At 45.0% G+C, this 20,926-nt stretch overlaps 1 protein-coding gene across 1 annotated transcript in view; it reads right to left on the reverse strand.

The window, feature by feature from the left end:
- Positions 1-20,926, reverse strand: part of gfra2b (GDNF family receptor alpha 2b) — a 194,806-nt gene that overhangs the window by 133,777 nt on the left and 40,103 nt on the right. The window contains exon 3 of the mRNA XM_052040903.1: positions 11,113-11,196. Within this exon, the coding sequence (XP_051896863.1) occupies positions 11,113-11,196 (84 nt within the window). The remainder of the gene's footprint in view (positions 1-11,112; positions 11,197-20,926) is intronic.

Raw genomic sequence — 20,926 nt, forward strand, 5'->3', positions numbered from 1 at the left:
AACAGAGAAAGAGGCCATTTGGCCCATCAAGTATATGCTGGCTCTCACAGCTATCCCATCAATCCCATTCCCTGGATGCTATTGTCTCTCACGTGCCCATTACCAGCACATCCTCCTGTCTCCTACCACCCACTTCCACTGGTTGCAATTTACAGCAACCAGTTCACCTTAGAACTAAAATGTCTTTGGAATGCAAGAGAAAACCGGACCACCCAGGGGAAACCCACACAGACAGCGCCGGAGGTCAGGATCAAACCGGGATTGCTGGAGCTGTGAGGAAGCGACTCTCCCTGAGGCACCACTCAACTGCACTATTTTGGACTGGGGGGGCAGGGGGAGCAAATGCAGCACTGTGGGAAGTGCTTCCCCTCTCACGGGATGCAGTGCTGTGGGAAGTGCTTCCCCTCCCACGGGATGCAAAATGAAGTCCATGTCTTGATCTGGAAAGGGTACATGGTTCCCCCTGTACCCTGGCCAACACTGTCTCTACAACTGGATGTCCTCATCTTACTGACTGTGGACCCTCCCTGCCACGTGAGCTGCCATTCAGCCTCCTTGGGGAAGCTACTCTAAAACGTAATTGGTTAGCTGCGGGTGTACGGCAATGTCTTGAGGAATTAACATGATTGCAGAAATGTACATTCGTTCTTTATTCATTAAAACCAATCAAACACAACAGCTGAGGCAGAACTCAGCAACAAATCCAAAGGCTACAGGGCAGAAATACATTACAGTTTGAGGAACATTGTGGTTAAAGTGTACTGGACCAGACTAATGATCCAGAGATGTGATTTCAAATTCCACCACAGGAACTGGAGAATGTAAGTTCAGCTTACTAAATAAATTAAATATTTTAAAAATCTAGCATCAGCGTTGGTGGTCATGAACTTTAGTGGTTCACTAAATTCCTCAGGGAAGGAAGTCTGCCCTGATTTGATTCCAGGTTCACAGTATGTGTTTGACTCTTATTTCCCTCTGGAATATCCTAGCAATCCAAGATCTGCTGGATTTGCCAGCAATGCCCACAGCTGAAGGAAAAGCAGATAATGTACAACACTGGAAATCAAAAAAATCTGCAGATGTTGGAAATCCAAAATTAAAGCAGAAAATGCTGGAAATGCTCAGCAGGTCAGGCAGCATCTGTGGGGAGAGAAGCAGTTAACTTTTCAGGTTGATGATGCTTCATCAAGTTCTGGTTCTGACAAGGGGTGTGAGAATGGAAACATTTGTCTTTCCACAGATACTACCTGACCTGTGTGTTTGCAGAACCTTCTGTTTTCAGTAGACACTATTCTTTGGTGCAGGTCCAGTGACAGCCATGAAATTGAGGACTAGCTAGTGGACATGATGGCCAATTCCTAATCCATAACTCTCAGGAGAAATAGGATGCTCAGACTGATGGTTGTTTAGATCCAACTCCTATACTTCGTTAATGTCAATGGTCACAAAGTTAGGTTGGGTCACTCTGACCCAATCCCATCTCATGTTAGGTTAAAGCTAAGGATAATGCAACAGTAGGCAGAAGTCACAGAGTATATAGCATGGAAACAGGCCGTTCAGCCCACCATGTCCGTGCCAACTTGTGGACACCCATCTGTATTAGTCCCCTCTCCTGGCACTAAGCCTGGGTGATTCAGGTACTCATCTCGATGCTTCTTAAACGCTGTTAGTGACTCTGCTTCCACCACTCTCACTTCTGCCCCCTGACTCTCTGGAATTTCTGGCATGTTGCTGGTATCTTCCACAGTGAAGACTGACACAAAATACTTATTCAGTCCATCTGCCATTTCTTTGTTCCCCATTACTGCCTCTCCACCGTCATTTTCCAGTGGTTCGATGTCCATTCTTGCTTCTATTTTACTCTTTATATATCTGAAAAAACTTCTGGTATACTCTTTTATACTATTGGCTAGCTTACCTTTGTATTTCATCTTTTCATCCCTTATTGATCTTTTAGTTGCCTTCTGTTGGTTTTTAAAAGTTTCCCAATCCTCTAGCTTCCCACTAATTTTTGTAATATTGTATGTCCTCTCTTTTGTTTTTATCCTGTCTCTGACTTCCCTTCTCAGCCACAGTTGCCTCACCCTCCCTTTAGAATGCTGCTGCTGCTTTGGGATGAATTGATCCTGCATCTTCCGAATTACACCCAGAAACTCCTGCCATTGCTGCTCTACCGTCATCCCTGCTAGGGCCCCCTTCTAATCAACTTTGGGCAGCTCCTCTCTCATGCCTCTGTGGTTACCTGTACTCAACTGTAATACCGATACATCTAATTTTAGCTTCTCTCTCTCAAACTGCAGGGTGAATTCTATCATATTATGATCACTGCCTCCTCAGGGTTCCTTTACCTTAAGCTCCCTAATCAAATCTGGTTCATCGCACAACACTAAATCCAGAATTGCCTTTTCTCTCGTGGGTTCAACCACAAGCTGCTCTAAAAAGCCATCTTGTTGGCATTCTACAAATGCCTTCTCTTGGGATCCAGTACCAACCTGATTTTCCCAGTCTACCTGCATATTGAAGTCCCGCATGACCACCGTAACATTGCCCTTTTTACATGCCTTTTCTATCTCCTGTTCTAATTTGTACCCCACATCCTGGCTACTATTTGGAGGCCTGTGTACAACTCCCATCAGGGTCGTTACCCTTACAGTTCCTTAACTCTACCCACAAGGATTTGACACCTTCTGATCCAATGTCACTTCTTGCTAAAGATTTGATTTCATTTTTTACCAGTAGAGCCACCCCACCCCTCTGCCCACCTGCCTGCCTTTTCGATGGGATGTGTATCCTTGAATGTTTAGCTCCCAGCTCTGATTCTCTTTCAACCACGACCCTGTGATGCCCACAACGTCGTACCTGCCAATTTCTAACTGCGCTATGAGCTCATCTACCTTATATTATGCATTCAAATATCACACCTTCAGTCCTGTATTCACCACCCTTCTCAAATTTGTCTCCATGTTGCCTGAAGTTAAATTCTTATCCCTTTCTCAACTTTCTGTCTTATTCTTTGTTCTGGAGATTTCAGTAACCTCTCCTGCACTCTCCTTCCCTTTTACTTTATCCATACTTTTCCAATCTGTTGAACCCACTCCCCTTCTATTTAGTTTAATCCCTATCTACAGCCCTAGTTATGTGATTCGCCAGGATGCTGGTCCCAGCATGGTTCAGGTGGAGCCCGTCCCATTGGAACAGCTCCCTCCTCCCCAATACTGGTGCCAATGTCCCACGAATTCAAACCCACTTCTCCCACACCAATCTCTGAGCCATGCATTTAACTCTCTTATCTTACTGACCCTGTGCCAATTTGCACGTGGCTCAGGCAGCAATCCAGAGGTTATTACCTTTTTGGTTCTGCTTTTTAATTAGTCCCGAGCTGCTCAAATTCCGTCAGCAGAATCCCTTTCCTTGTTCTACCTACATCGTTGGTACCCACATGGACCACGACAACTGGTTCTTTCCCCTCCCATTCCAAATTCCTCTGCAGGTCAGATGAGGTGTCCCGAGCACAGGCACCAGGCAGGCAACACAGCCTTCGGGACTCTCAATCCTTGTGTCCATTCCCCTGACTGTACTATCCCCAATCACAACTACATTTCTCTTCACCCCTCCTCTTGAATGGCTCCCTGAACCACAGTTCGGTTGCGCATCCTTCCTACAGCCCTCACTCTCATCCGCACAGGGAGCAAAAATCTCACACCTGTTGGACAAGCTCAAGGGCTGAGGCTCCTCCAGCACTACCTCTTGGATCCCCCTACCTTCCTCACTCACAGTCACACCCTCTTGTCCCTGACCACAGACCAAATCTGAAGCAGATAATCCAGTGGGTGTGACTGCCTCCTGAAACACAGCGTCTAGGTAACTCGCTCCCTCCCTGACACGCCGCAGTGTTTGAAGCTCAGATTCCAGGTCATCAACTCTGAGCCTGACTTCCTGGAGCAACCAACACTTGCTGCAGATGTGGTCACCAGGAGCCACAGTGAGGTCCACCAGCTCCCCCATCATGCAGCTACAACACATCACCTGATCCTGCATCCCTACTTTATTTGATTAGTTATAATTTGATGTCTTTTTATTTAATGACTATAAAAAACTTTACCTGTTCTTACCTGCTACTCACCTGTGCTTCCTCGCTGAAGCCTCTTGAGCTAAAGCCTCAGATTCCCACTCCTACACTGGCTCACTCTCACCATGGCCACTCCAAAATGGCCACTCTGCTTTACCCTACCTTCCTTTTATTGGCTGAGTTGCCACACACACTTAGCCAATCACACAACTTTAAAAAAATGTAGCTCCTCCCCTCTGTTGCTCTGGCCGCTACAACTGGAGAAAGTCTCTATTTCTCATCTCTACGTTACGAGTATTTTCCGTCTCTACACCAAGCCCACATACCCTTCTCTGCACCTAAAGTACTGCACTGATGAGTAACAAGTGTTTGACCAAACACCTACCGAGAAAATATCAGCCAAAAAGGGAGAAAGGATTTTGACCGTGGGGTTAGATTGAAGAAGCTGGGAAGCATCTTGGACCAAAGAAGGTAGACAGGAGATTTAATGGAAGTGGGGAAGATCATGACTGCTTAAGGTGGGTTAGTTTGAGGTTGGTGCCTGATTCAAGGGCCAGATGACATAGGGATGGGAACAGACAAAAGTGAGGAAAAGCTTTAGTTCTGCAGGGAGTGTTGATGATCTGGCACACACCATTTGTACAGCTGGTGGTAACAGTCAATCAAGGCTTTCAGAAGGGATTTGGGGAGGCAAGCAAAGGGAAATAACTTGCAATACTACTGGGAAAGCACGGGAGAGCAGGACTCTTGGGGGTGCTCAATGAAGAACTGACACAGATTCGATGGGATGAATGGTCTCCTTGTGTGGTGAAATTATTCTGTGATCCAAAGAACAGAAACGATATGGCAATACTAGTTGAGACATTGTCCTTGCCGTCCCTCACACGTTTCAGCTGTAGCTCAGTGGGTTGCACTTTCACCTCTATATCAGACGGTTGTGGGTTCAAGTTTCACTTGAGTACAGGATTCCAGGTGGATATTTCTGGCAGAGGGGCAACTTTCAGGGAAAATGTCAAAGTGGGGTGAGCACAATGTACCCCATGACAATATTTTGAAGAGTCCTGGGACCGATATTTATTCTCAATCAGCATCATGGGAATGAATTATATGAGCACTATCATACAGCTATTTGTGGGATCTTCTTGTGCACAGTTTGGCTTCCACATTTCCTATGTTACAACAGCAAGTGCGCTTTATTGGTTGGGAAGCAACAAGATATTGAGGTGGTGAAACTCAGAATAGAAATGCATGCTTATCTTTGTCCTAGTTTGGAAATTATAAACTCTCCCTCTCCGTGCAGTGATGAAAAACTGTCATCTGATGCATACAGAACTTTGAGGATTTATTCCTTGCCAGTGGCCTGGTTACACTTGCTGACTATTTAATGTATCAGTCTTCAGATAGGAATGCTTGAAAATAGATTGTCTTTTTGTAATTGTCTCTGCAATCTTTTCTTGATGGATGCAAATTATTTTCTCGAGGAGTGCTGTATAACCCTATGAGTGGCAAGGAAGGTGGAAGGTAAACAAGGGGCACAACCTGAGATGAGAGCCAAGCAGCATAGGTTGGCGTCAGGAGGCACATCTTCATATAAAGCCCAGTGGAAACCTGGAACTGTTACAGCTGGGTGTGTTAAATGTTGAACTGGAGATCAATAGTTCTTATGTTAAGTAAAGGTGTTAAGAGAAATTCTGTCGAGATGCACCTCATCCTTATGAAGCGAGGTTATGAATGACACTTCTGTTTCTTTGCCACATGCACGGGCTGGACAGACTCATTCTACTCTTATCTGCCAGGGTCAAAGGGATAAATGGCCTCCCGTTTCTGTGCAATGAACTGATACGTCAGAATAACCTCCTGCTGTTGCCGTGTAACTCACATTGGGTGCTCACTGGCTTCTTCCTCCTCCTACATTCAGATACTGCAGGGAAGATGTGTAACCACCCTTTGAGGAGGGAGGATATCTTCCTTCAGCTCCTTGTGCCACATTGAAAGCAAATCAACTCAGGTTTTCACCTGTCAGAAGCACAGTGCTGACTCTCCCAAAAACCCAAGGACCACATGGTCTCAGCTGTGAAACTAAACACCATTCACAGTGCAGACCCAGCCGAGCCAAGCACCTTCAGCATGTCAGTGTTCCCCTGCTCAAAGCCCATGCTATCAGAATGAAGCACGGGCACATTAAATATATGTGTGTCTGTAAGCTCTTCAAAATTCAGTAAAAAATGAAATTAGGACATTAATAATTTAGAATGAAACACAGTAAAGTTTCCTCTACATTGTCCCATCAAAGTAGTCCCAGGATAGGTACAGCATGGGTTGGAAACAGAATTAAGCTCTCTGTACACTGTGCCATCAAACACTCCCAGAGCAGAGAAAACACTGGGCTGATTAGGAGAAAAAATGAGTTACATGAAGAGTAAAGTGCCCTCTACACTGTCCCAACAACCACTACCAGGACAGGTACACCGTGAGTTAGATACAGAATAAACTTCAACAACACTGTCCCTCAAACACTCCCAGGGTAGGTACAGAATGGATTAGGTGCAGAGTAAAGCTCCCCCTACACTGTCCCACCACACAGTCTCAGGGCAGATCAAGCATTACCTATGACTGTGTGCTATTTCTCAGTACTGCTCCTCCAAATGTGAAGCACTCTCCAATGCTTTTCCTCTAACAGTGCAGTTCCCCCAGTACTGCCCCTCCCACAGTTCCCCCAGTACTGCTCCTCCCACAGTGCAGTTCCCCCAGTACAGCCCCTCCCACACTTCCCTCAGTACCACACTGAAACATCACAGCCTGGACTTCTGTCTTCAAGTCTTTGACTTGGGACGAGTTCACATTCTTAAGGGACAAGACGTGCTACTCACTGAGGCACGGTGAGAAGGGGCGACATTCCGCAGGAGTTGTAAAAGGATGTGAATTTTACCTACTCTGTCCCAACAAATGGATTAATAACTTTAGTGGAAACTCAATAGGAAATTTCATTTTTTTGTGGTAAACTTGTATCGACAGGTGGAATTTCACTTTGACATTGGATTGGTAATTAAGTCAACTGGATCTGTCCCGTCCTTGGTGGATGTACCACCTCTGAGTTTACATTCCACACTGCTGGGCCGATGTTACATCTGTACTGGAACAGCTGGCTAGAGACATAGCTGATACTGAAGTGTGTCTTCGGTGCAACTGCTCAGATGTCGTCAGGCCTGTTCTGTGTTCAGTGCTTCTGGCTATTCTTTGATATCAAGTGAAATGAACTGAATCGAAGGCTGACTTCTGCTATGATTGGGATCCCAGGGGGAGCTGAGCTGGGACATCCATCGTCGCTCTAGGTGGATATGGTTACAAATGGGGTGCCACTGTGATGCAGCTAGTGTGTCTGCTGTCTCACAGCTCGAGCCAGTTAAGTTTGATCCTTCTCTCAGGTGCTGTCTGTGTGGAGCATGCATGTTCTCCCTGTACCACAGTGTTCTGGTTTCCTCCCACATTCCAGAGACATGCCTGTTGATAGGTTGCTTGGCCATTGTGAATTGCCCCTTGTGTGCAGGTGAGTATTGGGATCTGGGAGAAGTTGATGAGAATGTGGGAAGAATAAGTTGGAGTAAATAGGTCAGTATGGATTTGGTGGGCTGAAGGGCCTGTTTCCCTGCTACATAACCATGGCTCTATAACTTTAGTGCTTCAGGCTTGTCTTTGGTGCCCAAACACTTGGTGCAGCCGTCACAGAGGGTGGCAGTGTGTTCTCGGACACTCCCCTTGAGCTGTTTAATTGCCCATCACCATTCACAATTAGATGTGCAGAACTCTTATCTGATTGGTTGGTTGGAGGGTTACTAAGTTCTGTCTATTGGCTGTTTTTGCTGCTTAACGTGCATGTAACACTGTGTGCACCTTAGATAGGTGCCTCGTCCTTTACATCAGCCTATGCAAGCAAACCTGGGGCTCATTGTAATGTGTTGCCAAGAAGGCAGCATCTGTACCACTGCAGCATTCCCCCCGTACTGTACAGGTTCATTCACAAGAGCCCCTGGACTCTGGCACAGGCAAGACAGAAGGAACACCAGCCATTCAACACACTTAGCAACTATCAGCTGCCCACGTTGCAACCCCATTCGATATGCTCTTCTCATTAGCCTTTTCTCCTGCTCAGGTCTATTTTATTGTGTGACTGTCACCTTCGGATACTGTCTCACGGTATGAGTAGGCGCTCCTCCACCATCTTCAGTTGATTTTGCTTTCCCTGGACATGTGAAGAGCTGTCTGTGCCTCTGGTGTGACAACACATTAGCTGCATAATCGTCTGATGCTGACTAGATGACTTGTGTGGAAGTAATAACCAGGGAACAAGATTTAAAATGACAGCATCTTCCCCACTTTGCTTATCTTGCAAGTCAGTGATGCGTTCTTACACATGCAGAGTGCCAATGGGGGAGCTGGAGCCTCTCTACAAATTAAGGCAAATAGCCATTAAATCAGACATTAAATCAAAGCGCTTTGATCCTGAATAATTTATTTGCAGTCACAAATTAAATGTTGACATAGACATCAATTGGGAATGCTGATGATCAGGAAATTCTCCATCAGGATTCTTGGAAGGCACTCAGTACTCAGCAGTGCACAGTACATATGTTCACCAATCCTGAGCTAAGGGAAGATATCAGACGTAGATCTGACAATCAGACACGGAGCCATGGAGCCACATGCTACACAGCGCACCTCACCCATGTCAACCATTGTCCTTATCTCTACTGGTCCCACTTACCTGCCTGCACCACGTCCTCAGGCAGAAAATTCCAGATTCCAGCTACTGTCTGTGTGAAAACAATTTCCCCTCAGCTCCCCTCTAAACCTCTCACCAATACGTCTGTCCTTCTATTTTAGAGATCCCCACTCTGGGAAGACTCTCATAATGTTGCACACCACTGTCAGGTCACTCGTCAGCCTCCTCCGCTCCAGGGAGAACAAACTCAGCCCGTCCACTCTCTCCTTATAGCTGAATCCCTCCCAACTAGGCAACCTCCCGGTGAGTGTCTGCACCCTCTCCAGTGCAATCACATCCTTCCTGTGATCACATATAAACCTGACCAGGTGAGGATAGCATTAGTGAGCCAGGTGTTCTTTTTATGACAAACTACTGGTTTTGTGGCCACCGTCATTACTAATGACAACTTTTCCCCCAAGGTAGGATCTGAACTCCGATCTCTGGATTGTTATTTTAGACCCCTGGATGGCTGATCCAGTCACTTAACTGCTGTGCCACCACCCACAAGCCTCGAGTTGTCACAGTCCATCCTAGAGAAGGGACATGTCACTGCACAGTGTGTCAGTGTTGTGGGGGGAGTGAACGTTTAGGTTGCTGAATGACTGGAACATTAGCATGGAATTTTGTGCTCAAGTCTTTGAACTGAAACTCGTACTAACACCCGTCTGATTTACCAACATTTGAGACATGAGTAATACCCAACTATTTAAAACTAGCCAGTGCCCATTCACGTGCCACAAGGAGTACCTTGAGAAGCAGCCAGGAACCATACATTTGGTCTCCAAGTAATTCGCAAGAGGCTGGCTGCCTATATCAACAACATACCATCTGTCCATCAACACACCCAAATAATTACATGTTAATAAAAGAAATCTTTCAGTCCTTGTAAGTAGTTGACTGAATTTGTAATTTGGTTTTTAGTTCATTGCATGGGTAGTTAATTCACTCTGTTTAAACTGTTCCTTTACAGCAGCTTTCTAATAAATGAATAACTCCCTTGATTAAAATCCAGCCTGCATCTAGGGACTGGGATAATCAAAAAAGTGATATAATTATGCAGAATAATTTTTCTTTTTAATTATCAGTGTTGTAATTGGAGCCATCATTTCAGTTCACAATACTTTAAAAGCATTTTCTTGAGTTCAGATAGAGCTGCTACATATTTGTCGACTGAATTTGAGAAAAAAAGACAGGAGCTCATGGAAAGAGCAGAAAAGAGGAGGGTTGATTGTGGGAACAGGCTCAGGAAAAGATTCACTGGGGTCAGACTGGGAAATTCAGCATCCTCTCATTGTAACTGACTGTCTGAAGAACTCAATGACACTTGGTTCCCAGGCTCGAGAGAGAAGCCCAGAGCGCCACGGTTATTCTGTCACCTCCCCAGTCTCACAAACTCTATGAAGCATCCAAATTTTCTCTGCTCTTTAAGTACACTCCTTAAAACATACTTGGTCCTAATATCACCTTTTGGGGTTCAGTCAAATATTGCCTGAGCACTTGTGCAGCACCTTGGTACAGTCCACTAAAGTAAGAGCATGATTTAAATCCAAGTTGTTGTTGTATGATGGGCTCAGTGGAAATTTACCACATGACCACAGTCTGCCAATGAGAACTAAGACATGAATACTGAGAAACATCAGTGACCAGAGCTAGTACCATCACTTACCTGAAACACTGGAGCCAGACAGGGCCCAGAATTAAGCAATCCTACTGTTCTTCGAGGTCCAACCTCCTGTCCTTGGAGGTCACCAACATTTCCACACTTTCAACAACCACAGTTACCTCCATTTCAAATATGCAACTTCAAAGCATCTGAATTTCAGGTAGAGTTTGGGACTGTTTAATCTGCAGCTCAGGGGAAACATCATAAGATTATGGAATGAACCAGGGCAGAAGAAGACAATTCAGCCCCTATGCCTGACCAGCCCTTTGGTCGCACCTCCCTGCTCTTTCCCCAGACCCCCAAAGGATCCAACCTAGTCTGCTTCCACCAGCCAATGATTAACAGTGATGGACTGCAAATGTGCATGGGAGCAGCCATGAACTGGGCCAATATTTGCTTTGTTATCTGAAGAGACCAAATTCTATTTCTATTACATGGGATTACAAGGCTTGCTCTGCTGTTTGTGATATTTTATAGTGGGATTTAGCCACTTAACTTGAAATCTGTGGGCCTTTAATACTACTGGATACTGATTCTTCAATAAATCCCCAAATCATTTCCCTCTTTGAAAAGAGAAAATATTTCAAGAGAAGTTCAAAGGAACCTTATTTTCTTTACCTGAACTGATTGCAGCGAGTCGGAATATGTCAGAGAGGCGCGAGCTGACTGGCTCATAAGGGGAGCTTTCATACAAGTCATCACCTGAAGAGAATGAGGAAAGACAAGGTGATTAGATGCATCGCCTAACTAAAGGGCTTCAATTCTGTTCCACTGATCTATTTGGCTCTTGCTAAAGAAAAGTAAATTGACAGTCTGAAACACTTTCAGAATACTTACTTTTCATGATTAGACCTGAAATAAACATCAGCTCCTTCATTCGTGCCCAAAATACACTTAAAGCAATTGCAGTAGGAAACATCCTTATTCTTTAGACCCATTTGCTACCAACATTCCCGCAGCCACTGCTCTTGAATCAGAACTCCAAGGATTGAAGGTCACTAACTACATTCAGTCTGAAGTTTTGCCAATACATTCCTTTAAGTCAAGAACTTACATTCCATTGTATTTCGAACATTAGTTGATACCATTAACTTATTTTTTTATGAGATAGAAGGAGGCCATTCAACCCACTGAGTCTATTCCAGCTTTCAGAGCACACCCACCAATCCCATTCCTCAATGTATTTTCCTGTAACCTATTCTCTCTTTCACATGCCCATTAACTCGTCCCTGATGTTCCTACTACCCACCTACACCAGGGGTAACTTACAGCAGCAACCAGCATATGTCTGGGGTGTTGGAGAAAACAGAGCACTCAGGGGAAACCCTCACAGTCACTAGAAGAAGGGTATCAGCAGAGACTGAAAACTGGCTGTCAGGATGGAGGGGTGTAACCAGTGGGGTACCCCAGGGATTGGTTCATGGCCCTCAGTTGTTTACTGTTTACATTGATAACTTGGAGGAGGGAATTAAATGTCAGGTTTCCAAGTCTTCTAATGATACAAAAATAGGTGAAATATTGTGCGAGGGATATTCTCGTTCTGCAAAGGCCACAGACGGATTGGGTAATCAGGCGAAAACCTGGCAAATGAAGTTTAATGTGGGAGTTATGAGGTCATGCACTTCTGTAAAAGGAATCAAAAGACAAATTATTATCAGAAAGACAACAGGTGAGTAAAGCTGAGAGGGATCTAGGTGTTCCAGTGCACGAATCACAAAAACCAGCAGCAGGTCCCAAAGTTAAGAAGGCAAATGGCATGTCAGCCGTTATTGTGAAGGGATTGGAGTTCGGGAACAGGGAGGTTGTGTTCCAGCTCCACTTGTGTTCCCGTCCCCCATTCTTAAGGGGGAGGGGGAGCAGCCAGAAGTCGTGGTTCACACTGGTACCGACGACACAGGTAGGAAAAGGGATGAGGTCCTGAAAAGTGATTAAAGGGATTCAGGAAGGAAGCTAAAAAGCAGGACCTCAAGGGTAGTAATCTCTGGATTGCTGCCATGCACCACTGAGGGTAAGAATACTTAGATTTGGCAGATGAATGCGTGGCTGGTGCAGGGGGCAGGGTTTGAGATTTGTTGATCATTGGGATCTCTTCTGGGGAAGGTACGACCTGTACAAAAGGGACGGGTTACACCTGAACTGGAGGGGGACCGGTGTCCTTGCGGGAAGGTTTGCTAGAGCTGTTGGGAAGGGTTTAAACTAGGTTGGCAGGGGGATGGGAACCAGAGTGTTTGGTCGGATGATGGAGCAGTTGGTGTAAAGGCAGATGCATTGTGCAGAGATCCTGTGAGGAAGTTCAGGCATTGGATCGGGCATAAATGCAGCCAGTTGGATGGGTGGAAGTGTGTTTACTTTAATGCAAGGAGTGTTAAGAACAAGGGTGATGAACTTAGAGCATAGATCAGTACGTGGAATTACGATGTTGTGGCCATCACAGAGACTTGGGTGTCACAAGGGCAGGATTGGCTGCTTGATGTTCTGGGGTTTAGATGTTTCAAAAGGAATAGGGAGGGAGGTAAAAAAGGTGGGAGGGTAGCATTGCTAATCCGGGACAGTATCACAGCTGCAGAAAGGGAGGATGTCCTGGAGGGATCGTCCACAGAGTCAGAGTGGGTGGAAGTCAGAAACAGGAAGGCAGCGGTCACTCTATTGGGAGTATTCTATAGGCCCCCAATAACCATCGAGCTACCGAGGTGCAGATAAGTAGGCAGATTTTGGAAAGATGCAAAAATAACAGGGTTGTTATCGTGGGAGAATTCTGCTTCCCTAATATTGATTGGCATCTCCTTAGTGCAAAAGGTTTAGATGGGGCAGAATTTGTTCGGTGTGTCCAGGAAGGATTCCTGACACAGGATGTGGACAGGCCGACTGGAGGAGAGGCCATACTGGGTCTAGTACTAGGCAATGAACGTGGTCAGGCGACAGACTTCTCGGTGGGCAAGCATTTCAGAGATAGTGACCACAACTCCCTGACCTTTAGCATAGCCATGGACAGGGGTAGAAGCAGACGATATGGGAAAGTTTTTAATTTGGGAGGGCTAATTACGATGGTATTAGGCAGGAACTTGGGAGCATTAATTGGGAACAGATGTTCCCAGCAGAAATATGGAGGCTGTTTAGGGAACTCTTGAACTGGAGTTCTGGATAGGTTTGTCCCACTGAGATAGGGAAAGGATGATAGGGTAAAGGAACCACGGTTGACAAGAGAGGTGAAACATTCAGTCAAGAAGAAGAAGGAAGCAAACTTAAAGTTTAGGAAGCAAAAATCAGGCAGGGAATTATAAGGTAGCCAGAAAGGAGCTTAAGAAGTGACTTAGGAGAGCTAGAAGGGGACATAAGAAGGCCTTGGCAAGTAGGATTAAGGAAAACACCAAAACGTTCAACACATGTGAGTAACAGGAGGATGACTAGAGTGAGGGTAGGACTGCTCAGGGACAAGGGGGAAATGTGCCTGGAAGCAGAGGAGGCCAGGGATGTCCTTAATAAATACTTTGCTTCAGTGTTCTCCAGGGAGGGGGACTTTGATGAATGTGAGGTCCGCATAGAACAGGCTAATGTGCTGGAGCATGTTGAGGTTAAGAAAGAGGTTGTGTTGGAGCTTCTGAAAATCATTAGGATAGGTAAGTCCCTGGGGCCGATGGGATATACCCCAGGTTACTACGGGAGGTGAGGGAAGAGATTGCTGGTGTGTTGACGATTATATTTGCATCCTCCCTGGGCATAGGAGTGGTACCAGAGGATTGGTGGATGGCAGATGTTCCCTTGTTCAAGAAAATGAATTGGGATAATCCTGGGAATTATAGACCAGTGAGTCTTATGTTAGTGGTGGACAAGCTATTGGAGAAGATTCTTAGGGACAAGATTTACAAGTATTTGGAGAAGCATAGTCTTATTAGGGATAGTCAGCATGGCTTTGTGAGGGGCAGATTGTGCCTCATGAGCCTAATTGAATTTTCTGAGGAGGTGACAAAACAAATAGATGAAGGTAGAGTGGTGGATGTGGTGTATATGGACTTTAGTAAGGTGTTTGATAACATTCCCCATGGTAGGCTCATCCAGAAAGTGATGAGGCATGGGATCCATGGAGACTTGGCTGCGTGGATTCGGAATTGGCTTGTCCACAGATGGCAGAGGGTGGTAGTAGATGGAGAGTATTCTGCCTGGAGGTCGGTGACCAGTGGCGTTCCACAGGGATCTGTTATGGGACCCCTGTTCTTTGTGATTTTTATAAATGAATTGGATGAGGAAGTAGGGGAATGGGTTAGTAAGTTTGCGGATGACACAAAGATTGGAGGTGTTCTGGATAGCGTAGAAGGTTGCTGTAGGTTGCAATGGGATGTAGACAGGATGCAGACCTGGGCGGAGAAGTGGCAGATGGGGTTCAATCCAGAAAAGTATGAAGAAATACACTTTGGAAGAACAAAACTGAAGGCAGAGTACAAGGTTTATAGCAGGATTCTTAACAGTGTGGAGGAACAGAGGGATCTTGGGGTCCATGTCCATAGATCCCTCAAAGTTGCTGCACAAGTTGATAGGGTTGTTAAGAAAGCATATGGTGTGCTGACCTTCATTAGTCGGGGTATTGAGTTCAAGAGCCGTGAGGTAATATTGCAGCTCTATAAAACTCTGGTTAGACCACACTTGGAGTATTGTGTTCAGTTCTGGTCACTTCATTATAGGAAGGATGTGGAAGCTTTAGAGAGGGTGCAGAGGAGACTTACCAGGATACTGCCTGGATTAGAGAACATGTCTTATGAGGAAAGATTGAGAGAGCTAGGGCTTTTCTCTTTGGAGTGACGCAGGATGAGAGGCGACTTGATAGAGGTGTATAAGATTACGAGGGGCATAGACAGAGTGGACAGCCAGCACCTTTTCCCCAGGGTGGCAATGACCAATACCATAGGACATCCATTTAAGGTCAGAGGAGAAAAGTTTAGGGGAGATGTCAGTAGTAGTTTTTTTTTACACGGAGAGTGGTGGGTGCCTGGAACACACTGCCAGGGTTGGTGGTAGAGGCTGATACAATAGGAACATTTAAAAGGGATAGGCACATGGATGTAAGTAAAATGGAGGGTTATGGGCTGTGTAGGAGGGAAGGGTTAGATTGATCAGAGAGTAGGTTTATATAGGTCAGCACAACATCATGGGCCAAAGGGCTAGTACTGTGCTGGACTGTTCTACGTTCGATTGTACAGGGTATAGGTGAAGCCACACCTAGAGAACTGCCCCGTTTTGGTCCCCTTACCTAGCAAAGGATACAGTAACATTGGAGGCCGTCTGAAGGAGATTCACTGGGGTAATTCCTGGGATATGGAGAGTTTGGGTCTGTGTTCCTTGGAATGTAGAAGAATGAGGGGTGGCCTTATTCAAACATATAAGATCCTCAGGGGGTTGACAGAGTAGGTGTTGAGATAATTTCACCAGTGGGAGAGTGACAAGCGAGGGAACATAGCTACAAAATAAGTGGCTGGTCATTTAAAACCAAGGTGTGTAGAAATGTCTTCTCTCAGAGGGTGGAGGCTGTCTGGAGTTCACTGCCTCCAAGGGCAGATCATTAGATATATTTAAGATGGAGATAGATAAATATTTGAAAGATCAAGGAATTGAGCGTTCTGGGGACCTGGCACAGAAGAGGAGTTGAGGCCAGCACAGATCAGCCGTGGTCATATTGAATGGTGGGGCAGGCTTGAGGGGCCGAGTGGCCTCCTCCTGCTCCTGTTTTCATGTGTTCCTGTGAATGTGCAAACTCCACAAAGACAACACTAGAGCTTAGGGTTGAACCAGGATCAGTGGAGCTGTGAGGTAACACTCCAGTTTAAGGATTCACCCTTTGTTTTTCTAGTTTGACCTGTTCCAGAGTTGTGCGTGTTCAGATTTGGAAAGGGTTGTTCTGAGAGCAGTAAAATCACGCTGTTGGCTCCTTCCTGAATCAGAACACTGACGGTATTGACCTGAGCTGGAACAGTGTCTCAGAACAAGGCCATTCAGCCTGTGACCTGACTCCAAAATAAAAATCTCATTGTCTCAAACATTTACACACAGAGGCAGAAATTGGACTCAAATCCATAACCTCCTGAAATTTAGAAAGTCAGAACATTTGCTCACATGCATTCAAGTAAAACTGGATTGCATGATTTGCCCAACCAATTCATCTGCTGAAGGTGCAATGTTGGAAAATGTGATGTGCACTTTGGTGTGAAGAACAGAGAAACAGAATGCTTCTAAAACAGCAAGACCTATTGGCGTACAGAAACGACCTTGTTCCTTGTGACTCAGAAAGTTAACATGTGGATCCAGTGAGCAATTAGGAAGGCAAATGGTGCATTGGACTTTATTGCAAATAGTTTGGTGTATAAGAGTAAGGAAGTCTTGCTGAGAATGTACAGGGCTTTGGTGAGACTGTACCTGGAGCACTGTGCAGATGTTTATACATATCTTAAAGGTTGTCCTGTGTAGATTTGCTGGATTGATTCCAAGGATGAGCGGTATCCAAAGAGGAAAGTTTAACCTTGGTCTATACTCCTGGGAGTTTAGAAGAATGAGAGGTGGTGTAATTGAGATGCAGAAAATTCTAAGAGGAATTGTTGGGGCAGATGCAAATGCTGTGTTTCCATTCTGGGTAGAATTAAGTGCATAGTTTCAGGATGAAAGGTTGGCCATTCAAAATGGAGCTGAGGAGAAATGTCTTCACTCAGAGGTTTGTGAAGCTTAAGGATTCCCTGCCCCAGAGAACCATGGACGCTGAGTCAATGACTGTATTCAAAGGAGTAGATTTTGGCACTAAATAACTCAGAGGATCTGAGGACTGATGAAGTTGGTCGTGGAGCCAGAGGATCAGCTGTGATCTTATTGACTGGCACAGCTGGCTCAGGCTCACTGATTTAGTCCTACTTGTTTCCTGTATTCTTATTGTTTGTGACATGTTATTATTTGGACAGAATTTGTGCTGGGAGAACCCTCTGTCTTGTCACGTCTAAGAGAAGCACGATAACTAACTGACAGTTGCACCAAATGCCAGTCTTGCTTATTGAACAGGTTACTCTGGACCAGGACAGTCTGAAAACTGGAAGGAATGGACAGTTTGCGATTGATCTGACCCCTTGGTCTAGCAGCAGCTTCAGAGCCAAATACATATAAGCCTGGTAGGGTGCTCCAGATTAGGCATTTCCATGGTCATACTGAACAACTGCTGCCAAGGGTGTGGAAGTTCAAGTGGTAATTCATGGGTTCTACTGAAAAGATTTACTCAGGTCATCAGCAATGATTGTTCTCGCTGACGTTTAGCTAATGTGTCATCTTTTGCAATACAATATCAATCAATCTGAATTAATGATAAATACCATAGGTATTGATTTGAGCCATTAGGAATGCAACAACAAACATGTTGTGCAGTTGTTGGAGTGAGATGCAATAGCAATTCGACAGGGGGAGGCATGTGCTCAGTGTGTGTGTGCGCGTGTGTGTAATATGTGTCTGTATGATGTATGTGTATATATGTGTGTAAATGCATGCATGTATGATGTACAATTGTATGTGTGTGTGATGCATGTGCATGTATGTGTGAGGTTGTGTGTGTGTGCATGCGTGCATGTGCATGTCTGAGACAGAACCACCATATCACTGCACCAGCATGTGCTCTGATGTATTGTAATACCTTGATACTGCAATTCAGTTGTTATATATAGGATGTCCTGTTTGAGCTCCACTTCAGTCTGAACACCTGTTAGCAGTAAATAAAAGAAGCTCACAGACACTATATAAAGGTAATGGTCCTGCTATTGATGTTCAGCTGAATGCAGATCCAAGTTCTACCGTGACCAGTTGAGAATTTCAGTTCAATTTGTAAAATATAAAAATCAGAAAACAACCTCAGTAAGAGATGTTGGATTGTTGTGAAAACCTAACTGCTTCTTTTGAACCCACTTTAGGCCTGTACCAAACATAACTGCTGTCTAAAGTGCCCTCACGAATTGCCAGTTATATCAAAATCCTTCTGAGGCAACTGGGGATGGACAATAAACTCACACCTCATTAATTCACTTCCCGAGAACAAATTTAAGGAAGATCTCCGATCTACATGACATCTCGCCTTGTAAAGCTTGGTTTAGCCTGTTCTTGAGAGAACAGAGCACATTGTCATTGTCACTAAGACATCCCAAAGTTCTTCACAGGCAATACATTATAGATCTACCAACAAAACATTACAATCTTTGATGATATCCCTGGAATTTAAAAAAAATCGATGATGAATGTTGTAATTATCCAAACCCTCAATGGCCTCGCACATCTTAGATCTTAATGCTTTCCCACTTTAAAATCCGATAATTCAGAGCAAAGCAGAAATTTTGAGATAAAGCTGGTCCCAACATGTTCAGAAAAATCAATAAGGGAAACTATATCCTTTGTACACAAAGTGAGAGTGTAACAGTCAAAATCTACCAATCCACAGGCCAGCACTAATAGTCAAATCTTTGTCAAAGCAGCTACATAATTTAAATTCAGTTTATTAAATACATTTGAAACATAAATCTAGTTTCAGTAGAACCATAGTTCATTTACAACACAGAAGGAGGCCATTTGGCCCTTCTGTTTATCCTGGTCGGCAGTGGTGATCATGAAACTATTGGATTGTTTTAGAAACCTTAATCAGAAATGTGTCTTCAGGGAAGACGATCTGCTATTGTTCCCCAGTCTGGGATATATGTGATCCAGACTCAGTAATGTGATTGAGTCGATCCCTCTTGAATGGCTGCGTGAGTATCTAGGATCAGAAGGCACTTATCTCATCAACTATATCATTTCTTGGGAAAATCTGTTGCATAATCCTGTGTTTCAATGAGGTCATCTTTCTAACCTCCAGTAACCCTCATCTATCCTCAGACAGCCTCCCTTTCCAGGATGCTCTGCTATATTGTCCCCAAGGTAAACATGTCAACAATACACAGAAAATTCTGGAAGAACTCAGCAGGTCAGGCAGCATCTATGGAGGGAAATAAACAGTCGATGTTTTGGGTCAAGACCCTTCATCAGGACTGGAGAGGAAGAGGGCAGAAGCCAGAATAAAAAGGTAGGGAGAGGGGGAGGAGTGTAAGGTGATAGGTGAGTCCAGGTGAGAGAGAGAAGGTAGTTGGGGGGGAGAAGGGATGAAAGGGAATGATGTGAGAAGGTAAGTGGTGATAGGTAGAAGAGGCAAAGGGCTAGAGTAGAAGGAATCTGATAGGAGAGGACAGTAGACCATGGAATAAAGGGAAGAGAGGGGAGAAGGTGGGGAACCAGAGGGAGATGATGGGCAGGTCATGAGGGCAGGGGAAGGGAAAGAGAATGAGTGAAGGGGGCCCCAGGAATGAGGGAAAACAAAGGGGGGGGGGGAAACAGAGGGGAGGAGTTACTGGAAGTTGGAGAAATCGATGTTGAGGCCGTCAGGTTGGAGACTCCCAAGGCGGAATATGAGCTGTTGCTCCTCCAACCTGCACCTGGCCTCAACGTGGCAGTGGAGGAGGCTGTGGACAGACATGTTGTGTGGGAATGGGAAGTGGAATTGAAGCGGCTGGCCACCGGGAGCTCCTGGCTGCTGCAGTGAACATGTCATTCTGTTGTGACGGAAACAAAAACTACATTCACGGTGTGCTCTCACCAAAGCCCTGTACTGTTCAGATAGCTGGTACAATTACTCCACTGATGTACTACACTGTCCCAAGCTTTCCAATGCATAGTCTTGTAGTACAGCTTACTGTTGACGCAACCACCGAGATCATAACCGACCACCATGCTTATCTGATCTCAGTGATTTTTATGCCGTCTTTAACCTGTTTAAGATAAGGTGGAATAAAATATTCCAAGTCCAATCATAATAAGGCTTTATCTATAAAGCTAACAGTAATTTTTCGGAGTGTACAAGAGCCAGTTCTGCAGTACCAATCTTTCTCATTTATAGAGTGTGTTTACATCAGGAGGAGAAGTCTCAAACTGCTTCACAGAGCCGTGACCAAATTTGAAGGAAAATTAAGTTGAAGACCAAAATTTTAGGGAAGATGAATAAAAGCTCAGCCAAAGAGGCTTGATGGAGGGTGTTAAATGAGGAGAACGAATTGGAGAAGTTTAGGGTGAGCTGAGGTCACAGCAGCTGGTGAATGATTATATTTCAGGGATGGTCCAGAGCAGCAGAGAGATCTCAGAGGTTGGAGGAAAAGGTGAAACCCAAACTGGAGGGTGCAAGAGAGCTTTGAACGAGATTGAGGGTGGGGAATAGTTCCTTTAGAACAGGGCACAGAACATGGATGGAGATCAGTAGCAAATGGGAAGAAGCAGGAACAGAGGGAGAGAGAGTAATAGAGAGAGATGGGTAATGTTACAGGGATAGAGCCTATTCCAACCTCAGTCACAGCAAGCAAGAGCCTGTCTGATTCTAATTCCAAACACTGCTGTTGTCCAAATA

This window comes from Pristis pectinata, chromosome 29 (genome assembly GCF_009764475.1).
Source record: "Pristis pectinata isolate sPriPec2 chromosome 29, sPriPec2.1.pri, whole genome shotgun sequence".
Lineage (NCBI taxonomy): Eukaryota > Metazoa > Chordata > Chondrichthyes > Rhinopristiformes > Pristidae > Pristis > Pristis pectinata.